Source organism: Phragmites australis, chromosome 3, assembly GCF_958298935.1.
Source record: "Phragmites australis chromosome 3, lpPhrAust1.1, whole genome shotgun sequence".
Lineage (NCBI taxonomy): Eukaryota > Viridiplantae > Streptophyta > Magnoliopsida > Poales > Poaceae > Phragmites > Phragmites australis.
Window position 1 is genome coordinate 46125153 of NC_084923.1, and position 10651 is coordinate 46135803.

Consider the following 10651-nt stretch of genomic DNA (forward strand, 5'->3'; position numbering starts at 1 on the left):
AAACCCATGCTAGAATCATTGCAAGATATCTGTAAAATTCATACTCCCTCCTCGTTCAATAATATAGCGTGCATTTTATTTCGAAAAAGTAAAACTTCCTAAGTTTTAACTGACAATAAGTCAAATTATGTATATATTTAGTATACAAAATTTGCTTCAATAAATTTGTATTTTAAAGTATTTTTAATATAATTTTAATTTTATAGTAATTAATATATATTATAACAGAAATTAACCGTTAAAATTTATTTTTGATATGTTTTTAAAAATAAGGTATACTTACATTTTTTAACCGAGGGAGAAGAGAGTAATACCTGTAGCATGTCACTCTTGCTATCGTAAATGGATTAGGCCAGTCTCAACGAATTCCTTTCGGGGACTAAAATCTCGTCGTGAAGAGATTTTCGTTTCCTTCAGCGCTCCAACAATTTCCCTTTACTGTTTACATCACGACGTGATTTCTAGAGTCATTCACTTCAGGACGGGATTCTTTCTACTTTTCCTTCGCGATTTCACTCGAAAGTAAGCTGTTGAAAATGAGATAAAATAAAAAGAATAGGAACAGGAAAAGGAATTAGAAAGTGAACGAAACGAAAAAAAATATGATTAGTGATTATCTATAGTTCGAACTAGCAAGGAACTTGATGACAACGCAACAAGGGCGTAGTCAAGCGCACAGGGTTCAATCCCCTATTGCAACTTCCCATTAAAACTTTCAATGAAGACTCCAGATAAAGAGGAACCAGTTAAAAAAATAAAAAAATGAATTATAGTGACCTGAACGAGGGAGGATGGGACCTGAACGAGGGAGCAAGATCGAGGAGAGCGAACCATGAAAGTTGCCAAGTTTCGATGGCCGTGCCAACCAATCTAGGAGCTGAGTGCTTCGGAACCACCCATTTTTCTACGGTCGCCTCCTACAGGAGCAGGGAGAATCTGCCCCTTCCTCTCTCCTTTCGCCGGTCTCAAAGCATTCACATGGGCGTGGCCCCGTGCGGTGCAGCCAAAGGGCCTTTGGCCTTTTCACCGGCAAGGAGACTTGAAATTACAAGACAATCCACACCAAGATTTTGATCAACTTTGCCTAACTCGTGCAAGCATTTGGTTCCAGTTGGGTGCGTGCTGGGACTAGCTTTTATGCCGTTGTTGTGTTGGACCAGTTTCTTAGCCTGCAGATGCAGCGCCTACACAAAAGTAGGGTTCATGTTCATGTGCTGCTGTCTAGTGTCGTACTAATGTCTACCTAGTAAATGGTTATTCAAATTGATTAACGAGGATGAGATATGCTAAAACCTTTTTAGAAATAAATATTTAAGAAATAAAATAATGGTTGAAAAAGAGATTATCATTTCTGGTTGGGCCTCGTGAAGGTCAAACATGAGTTTCTGAATCATCTTTTGCCCTATAAAGTACTCAGATAAGGTTTTGAGAAGATGTATGGCTTGGCTAGCATCCGTTAAAAAATCAATACCTTTTACTGTATAATATTATTAGAACACAAGTGTAACAATAGCGAAAGTGTTAAGCTCTGAACCTCTTAATGTCTCATTTAGAAGGGTACTTGTGGGTGATAAGCTAAGTTCAATATATAGGGCATTGCTTAATAATGGCGTTCTGTTGACTAACCGTTACCTTTGAAAACTAAAACCCCCTTAAAGATCAAGATATTCAAGTGGTATCTATACAATTGTGTGATCTTAACCAAAAATAATTTAGCTAAAAGGTAATTGAAGGGCAATACTGAATGTTGTTTTTGTAACTTAGATGAATCTATTCAACATCTTTTCTTTGATTGTCATCTGACTAAATTTATACGGCTTATGGTACAAATTTCGTTTGGTATTAATCCTGCTTCAAGTGTTTCTAACCTATTTGAAGACTGACTTAATGGGGTTAATCAAAAGATTAAGTATCATTTTTTTTGTTGGGAGCCAGTGTTCTTTATTGGGCAATATGTTTAAGTCTCAATTGCATTGTTTTTGATAAGGCTCAAGTTTATTCTTCTATGCAGGTTCTTTTAAGAGATATTGTCGAGGGTAAATCACTGACAATGATTTTGGAGTATGTTGGATAGTGAGTGTGTGAACGGTGTTTCAGGAATTGATGTGCGCACGTATGATGGACTCAGGGACATAGTGGAGTTATACAGGTTTATATCTCTTGGAGGATAATAGCCATACGTTCTGTGTGTTGTGTTATGGAGGATCTAATTTGATTATAAAGTTGTTCTAACTAGTTGCCAGACTTTATCTGCCTTTCTCTAAAACGGGATCCTCATCCTTTTATATAGTAGGGAGGATGAGAACTTACACGTGGATCTAAATAAAAGATCCTGCTCATCCTAATATCTAACACAAGCCATCATTATGGAGGATCAGACGTGTCCACTTGCTCGGAGGGCTCAGTATATCCCATTGTTGTGTGTCACTGTGCTGGTCTGCAAAGTCCAACTCTGCAACATTTAATGCTACGGGATGGGACAATGCCCCTCCGTGTCGTCCCCGATCACTTGCTTTATCGACCTGCTGATAACGTCCCATCCGTCGTGTGATGCCGTGTGCTACCTGCAAAAGTCCCACTTCATAGCATTTAATGCTACGAGATGGGACAATGCCCCTCCGCGCCGTCCATGACTTCGTCCACTGGAGTTGGTGCCTAGAGAAGGAAAGTACTTGAGTGGATGTCAATAAACGCGATTGGATAGGTTGTGTCAGATCCAGCCCTACGACCAGTGAGACCGGTCATGGGTTTATACGATGACGCAGGGAGACTGATCGCGTATGCTTTGTACTGGTTGTGGGAATCATACCCTGGTAGCGTGACCGTTCATTTTTAGAAAATATACGCCACTCGCCGTTATATCCCTCGCGAAACCTGTTTGCTAGGATACCTCTTTACTCAATACACCAATAGACATTCATTGGTTTCGCTTTCGGTCCCTATTGCAAAAGTAGGAGGAGCGCCTCCATATAAAGATGGCATGCTGATTATTGGGGACCGAAATGATGGATATCTTAATTTTTTGAGTAGTGGTTTAACAATAGACTTTGTGTTTGAGTCATTATTATTCATGTCATCCATGTTGAGGTGTTTGAGAATCTTTTTACTCCTATGTGGTCACGCAGCTCATGGCTGCAACATTGTAATAAGGAATGGCTGCATACATCTTATGGTATTGAAATAATCTTATTTCTTTGTCTTAAAAAAAGTTGTCTACCCTTAGCCTTTGAAAATGTGTCTTCACCGGCTAACAATCATTTAGAAGTGGAGAAAGTTCAGGTCATTCTCTTTCACTAAAGAAACAACTAGCTCTCCTTTTGCTACTGATTAGGAGCATGTGTTTGGTGCGTGTTAGTGCTGTTGATGCAAGGTTGCAGACACAAAAAAGGATGGATGATTGCATCTGGTAGGAAGTAAACTGACGAGAAAATTGCGTGTTGCCCCTGTCATCAGATGTGTAGCGTCACTGCAATGCAAAGAACACTCCATTGTACTCTATTTTTTAAAAAACACAAGTTAACTGCAAGTGCATAGTACTCTCTGCAGTCTAAATAGGAGTAGGACTAGTACCTGTCTCTGTAAGTATACGGCGCAATCCAAATTGTCTTTTACTGACCCCTACTAGTAGGCTAGTAGCCTCCAACTGCGAGGCAAAACTGCGAGGAGAATAGAACAGAGGAAGAAGGATATGGTCCCTGTGTCTGCGGCTGCAAGCGTAGCAGGAGCAGGAGGCTAAGGGAAACTGGGCAAGTGAAAATGAAAGCTCAACTGGCACAACAATTTGACTGTCCTCTAGTTAGTGGAGTATCAAGTAGGAGACGGGGCCCACAATGTCAGGACAGGAACGAAGCCAGTAGGATACAATGATACGTCGTTGGCTCGCGTTGCCCGGCAACGGCAAGCAAGCATGCTCAAGCACCGGGAAAATCTGCCAAAAGAGAGCTGCACAAAGGGGGAGCGAATGATTACTCCTGAATGTCCAAGTGTATTTGCGATGCATTTACTAGAACTGATAGGTGTCTATTTCCCCGGTGACTTCTTGCAATTGTCGAGTTTCATATCCAGACCTGCCGTCCCAAGAAACTGGCAGTGATTCTGAAAATTTTGATGGAATGTGGTCGAAGAAGGCACCTTTTCACCACTTCTTCCCGCGAGCCAACATTGTTGGTGAAGCTATAAAGATACTGTTAATGCAGCCTTACAGATATGTATATGCATCTGTAATAAACCTAAAAAATACAATCAGTCGGACAAAAGAAGTACTGGTGCTGCAGAAAATCTCGAGAGCAATTCACTCCACCCTGCAAGTCAAATTTACAGGTGAGGCATCAAGTATAGCTCTGAATGCACCCGTATAATGCATCAACGCCGATGGCTGGTATACGCAGCTGCAGCCTGCAACAATAAAACCTCGAAATGAAATAAAAACACGCGTAGCTGGAGGAGTGTGCAAGTCAAGATAGCGTCACTGCCACAATATCTACACGCCTTACACGCGTGAGGGTATCTCAGATGTAAAAATAGAAGTCAGTTATAATTTTATATTTAATTGTATCTGTTAGAACTCAAATGTAAAATCTCTAATCTTAATACCATATTGAGCTATAAATATTAACTATTTTATAAAAAAATAAAGTTGATAGAAAAATATAAACAATTTACTTATACTTTTGATACGGCGAGTCAGAGTCGATGAAGTTTATAGAAGTTGCCGTGAATGCGATGCGAGCTCCGCCGTATCGAACGCAGGCGAAATGCATGCGCGCGCGCGCGGCGCTTGCTCGCTTGCTTGAGCCGGCCGAGCGCCCGAGCCAACTGCTCCACTCGGCACCGCCGCACGGAGCCACACCACGCCACGGGCGCCGGCGGGAATCGTAGTCAGCTACGCCTCACTCCATTCCAACCGCGAGGCTGGACCACGGCGCGTGGGGGCAGGCAGTAAACCGGCCCTGCTCCGACGACCCATCACGCACGCGAATGACGATGGCTCGCATCCGGCCACGGCGTGGGCGCGCGCGGGCAACCACACGACACCGGTAGGCGTCTAGTAAGAGCGACGAGCCAACGAGCGTGGCACGATGGTGGCAGTACAAACCGTCCCGGTAGTGGCCTCAAGAAGACGTTCCGTTAGTAGAAAGAGCACTGCTCTGGCTGTGGCAATGCGCACGACGCCTAGCCAAAAGCTTGCTCGCCGTCGCCGGTAGTTGTTGGTGCTGCGTATCACCTTCAACTTCCACGCAGTTACCATACAATGTACAGCTGCCTGAAGCTGGTGGAGTGGGGAGGTTTCCCCAGCTCCGGCGGTATATTGCCGGAGAGCTCGTTCCCGGAGACGGCAGCAATGGATTAGAAGTGTCCGATGGTTTTGGAGTATGAAGCAAAATACGATGGCTTTTACGGCAATACGGAGATGAGTAGCACTGTATTGTATGTGATGACAAGATAAATGTACAGTACAAAAATAATCGTTGGTCAACAGCCCATACACATCTATCCATTCAAGACCGAAAGACCCCAAGATCACATTATAAAACCAACCCCAAAAGCAAAACCACAGCCCAAAAATAATTCACTTTTTTTTCTTTCTTTTGATATCCTAGTGTAGTGTTCCACAGGCCCACAGCAAGCACGCACCATTCCTCCGGCCCCTCTCAGTCTCGCCACACTCTCTTCGTCTGCAATCTCCTCGCCGAGAGTGCGAGCCTCCTCTCCTCCTCCATCCCAAGAAGAGAAACCCAACCCGATGCGCCTCTTCCCGCTGCTCCTGCTCCTCGCCCTCGCCGCGGGCGCGGCCGGCGCGGTGGGCGGCGAAGCGGACGCGGACGCGGACGCGCTGCGCGCGGCGAAGGCGGCCCTCTCCGACCCCACCGGCGCGCTCGCGTCCTGGAAGAACGGGACCACCGACCACTGCGCGTGGGCCGGGGTCACCTGCGGACCTCGTGGCAGCAGCGTCGTGGTCGGCCTCGACGTGTCCGGGCTCAACCTCTCCGGCGCGCTCCCGCCGGTGCTGTCCCGGCTCCGCGGCCTGCAGCGCCTCTCCGTCGCCGCCAACGCTTTGTACGGACCCATCCCGGCGTCGTTCGCGCGGCTGCAGCTCCTCACCCACCTCAACCTCTCCAACAACGCATTCAACGGCTCCTTCCCGCCGGCGCTCGCGCGGCTCCGCGCGCTCCGGGTGCTCGACCTCTACAACAACAACCTCACCAGCCCGCTGCCACTGGAGGTCGTGCAGATGCCGCTGCTCCAGCACCTGCACCTCGGCGGCAACTTCTTCTCCGGGGAGATCCCGCCGGAGTACGGGCGGTGGGCGCGGCTGCAGTACCTTGCCGTCTCCGGGAACGAGCTCTCCGGCAAGATACCGCCGGAGCTGGGGAACCTCACCAGCCTCAGGGAGCTGTACATTGGGTATTTCAACAGTTACACCGGTGGGCTCCCGCCGGAGCTGGGGAACCTGACTGAGCTGGTCAGGCTCGACGCCGCGAACTGCGGGCTCTCAGGCGAAATCCCGCCGGAGCTCGGGAGGCTGCAGAATCTGGACACGCTGTTCTTGCAGGTGAACGGCCTCACCGGCAGCATACCGTCGGAGTTGGGGTACCTCAAGAGCCTCAGTTCTTTGGACTTGTCGAACAATGCGCTCACCGGCGAGATACCGGCGAGCTTCTCCGAGCTCAAGAACCTGACGCTGCTTAACCTGTTCCGCAACAAGCTGCGTGGCGACATCCCCGACTTCGTCGGCGACCTGCCCAGCCTCGAGGTGCTGCAGCTGTGGGAGAACAACTTCACCGGCGGTGTGCCACGCCGCCTCGGTCGCAACGGCCGCCTCCAGCTGCTCGACCTCTCGTCGAACAAGCTCACTGGCACGCTGCCGCCGGAGCTCTGCGCAGGGGGCAAGCTGCAGACGCTCATCGCGCTCGGCAACTTCTTGTTCGGCGCCATCCCAGACTTACTCGGCCAATGCAAGTCCTTGAGCCGCGTCCGTCTCGGCGAGAACTACCTGAACGGCTCAATTCCGAAGGGGCTCTTCGAATTGCCCAAGCTGACTCAAGTTGAACTGCACGATAACCTCCTCACTGGTAATTTGCCGGCCGTGATCGGCGTTGCAGCCCCTAATCTTGGGGAGATCAGCCTGTCCAACAACCAGCTTACGGGAGCATTGCCGGCATCTCTTGGAAAATTTTCCGTTGTTCAGAAGCTGCTTCTTGATCGGAACTCGTTCTCTGGTGTGGTGCCTCCGGAGATTGGGCAGCTGCAGCAGCTCTCCAAGGCTGACCTTAGCAGCAACAAGTTTGAGGGAGGTGTACCACCGGAGATTGGGAAATGCCGGCTTCTCACTTACTTGGACATGAGCCAAAACAACCTCTCTGGGAAGATACCTCTGGCCATCTCTGATATGCGGATACTGAACTACCTCAACTTGTCCCGGAATCACCTTGATGGAGAGATACCTCCATCCATCGCGACAATGCAGAGCTTGACGGCGGTCGACTTCTCATATAACAACTTGTCTGGGCTTGTTCCGGGGACTGGCCAGTTCAGCTACTTCAATGCCACGTCTTTCGTTGGCAACCCAGGCCTGTGTGGACCATACCTCGGTCCATGCCGCCCGGGCATTGCTGGAACCGACCACACTGCCCATGGCCATGGTGGGCTGTCCAATACCGTCAAGCTGCTAATTGTCCTTGGCTTGCTGGTTTGCTCCATTGCATTTGCTGCTGCAGCAATTCTGAAGGCCCGATCGTTGAAGAAAGCTAGTGAGGCACGTGTATGGAAACTCACTGCATTCCAGCGCCTTGACTTCACCAGCGATGATGTGCTAGATTGCTTGAAAGAGGAGAACATTATCGGCAAAGGTGGTGCTGGGATTGTGTACAAGGGGGCAATGCCAAATGGTGAACTTGTGGCTGTGAAGAGGCTCCCAGCAATGGGCCGTGGCTCATCACATGATCATGGGTTCTCGGCAGAGATACAAACTCTCGGGAGAATTCGGCACCGTCATATTGTGCGCCTGCTAGGCTTCTGCTCAAACAATGAGACTAACCTGCTGGTTTATGAGTATATGCCCAATGGCAGCCTTGGGGAGATGCTCCATGGCAAGAAGGGAGGGCACCTGCACTGGGACACCCGATACAATATTGCTATTGAGGCTGCTAAGGGGCTCTGCTACTTGCACCATGATTGTGTACCATTGATACTTCACCGTGATGTCAAGTCGAACAATATACTGCTTGACTCCAACTTTGAAGCTCATGTGGCCGACTTCGGGCTAGCAAAATTCTTGCAGGATTCTGGTGCATCGGAGTGCATGTCCGCCATTGCTGGCTCATATGGCTACATTGCGCCAGGTAACAAATCTACTCTTCCTAATCCAGTTCAGTCTGAATATTTTCAAGATGCCACATAGGTATTTGGATGCTTATTACATGGTCCGAGTTATCAAGTTGCATTTCTAAAGTTAATTTTACAATTTCCAATCAAGTTCTAGTTAGTTAATGGAGATGCTGAAGCACTGTTTTATGACTTAATTATTGTACTGTTTGATGAGTATTGCCTATTTACATGGTTTGAATTATAATTCTCTCCTCTAGGTTCAGTCATGCAATTGCAAACAAATTGTATTATCAAATTGAGATATTGAGGCACCATTTCATTAGTGGTAAATGGCTTGTGTACAAGCCTAGCTTCTTGCAATTGCAACTCATCTTCCACATCAGAATGCTCTAACTTCTAATTTTGCACCATGATTTGATAAGATGCTTTTGTTGCTGAAAGCAGCCTCTCTTTGTGTATGGTTAGGTTCGATTTCTTCAATGTTGTATCTTGTGTACTAACTTGATAATAGTCTAGCTGCAAAAGCACAACTGTATTATTTTCTAATTGATTTACCTTACCCTATATTTTGTTATCCGCGGCTGTCGTCCAGAATATGCATACACACTCAAGGTTGATGAGAAGAGTGATGTTTATAGCTTTGGTGTTGTGCTTCTTGAGCTGGTCACCGGAAGGAAGCCAGTAGGTGAGTTTGGTGATGGTGTGGACATTGTCCAGTGGACGAAGATGATGACAGACTCAAACAAAGAACAAGTGATGAAGATCCTGGACCCAAGGCTCTCAACTGTTCCACTGCATGAGGTCATGCATGTCTTCTATGTTGCATTACTTTGCATCGAGGAGCAGAGCGTGCAGCGCCCAACGATGAGGGAGGTTGTGCAAATCCTGAGTGAGCTTCCAAAGCCATCTCCCAAGCAAGGGGAAGAGGTTTCAAATGCTGATGATGGTTCTGCATCCAATCCTCTACGTCCAGCTCCAGTTGGGTCCAATGAAGCACCAACCGATGAAGCGAAAGATCAGCAACAGCAGCAAACAAGCTCACTGTCATCGCCGCCTCCTGATCTCATCAGCATTTGAGTAATCGAAGACTTAAAAATGTTACCTTTTCTTGCTAAATGCGCGCTTCAATGCAAGCTTAGGTTTTAATTTAGAACGTGCTAAGTTTAGCCTCTGTTGTACATATTCAAGTTTGTTGGTGGTGCCCAGTTCCCAGTTCGACGTGTTTGCTTTACTGCTGCAATGTAGGAGTCTCTATTGACTTAAGTTACCTTTTATATCTTTTGATCTCCCTTCTCCACTTCAGGGCACTGAAATATCAAGTGCTCTCTCTATCGAATTTAGCATCGAATTCTTTGTTGTGGAACCAAGATCTTTAAGTGCTTTCTGCTCTTGTGTGTAAACCGTTGAAGTGGGCTAAGCCTTGAATCCAGATGCCATGCATGCTGCATTGGCCCCAAAGCAAAAGCATGTTTGCAAAGATGAATAGATATTCTCCCAAAGCATCTGATTGCTGCTTTCTCTTTATTCTTTTGTTGTAAAAAAAAGGTGATTTACATCTCAAAGCTGGCCCAGAATGTCAAAGGTGGTATGCAGGTCGAAGAAATGACTAGGCTGGTTAACAGATGCTTTGCCCTCTGTTAAAGTTAACAGCAGCAGCAGATAAGTGGTTAGCAGATGCTTCAGTGTTAAGTGAAAGCGAATGGAACATAACATTGTACTACCATCGTTCTGTTAGGCAACTGAGATGTCACCTGGTCGAGAAGTACAGTAGCAGGGTTTTGAGATGCGAGTTGGTTCCATGGTCTGTCCATTATCTTCTGTTAGTGGTGGTCAATAGTGAACTAGGTGCATTAGGTAAAAGAAACATTTTTTAACACAAATTGCAAAACACACTTGTTTTTCCTTCTCTCACTGATAAAGACTCATCCGTGCACTCATTCGAATGCAGCAACGGCCAATGAGCTTATGAAAAAGCCTTGTTCAATCATCGTTATGAAAAATAACGCAGAAGACAAACGAGAAGAACAACGAAAAAATGGGAAAAGAGAAAGAAAAGAATCGATCTGAGCAATGGTCCCTTCTGCGATTTCTCTGTGAACTGTCGCTGTTCTACAGAGCAGTGTAGGCCCTGGTTTTGGCTAAGTGGACATCTCACTCAGAAAAAGAAGGGCTCCGAGTCCCCTACCACGTGAGACATGAGTCCACTGCTAAGATCATTTCTAATTATATTTCTTTCATTTTGTTTTCTTCTCGATTCCCTTTTTCGTTCTCATTCCTTTTATTTTCTCTCATCTATAACAACTTCCTTTCGAGCGGAATCGCG

General features: G+C 46.7%; 1 protein-coding gene across 1 annotated transcript; it reads left to right on the forward strand.

Annotated features, from left to right (window-relative positions):
• Positions 1-5556: 5556 nt before the first annotated feature.
• Positions 5557-9691, forward strand: LOC133913422 (leucine-rich repeat receptor-like serine/threonine-protein kinase BAM1). Its single transcript, XM_062356571.1, has 2 exons — positions 5557-8342; positions 8921-9691. The coding sequence occupies exons 1-2, from the start codon at positions 5744-5746 to the stop codon at positions 9403-9405; spliced, it is 3084 nt and encodes a 1027-aa protein (XP_062212555.1). The 5' UTR covers positions 5557-5743; the 3' UTR covers positions 9406-9691.
• Positions 9692-10651: the final 960 nt, after the last annotated feature.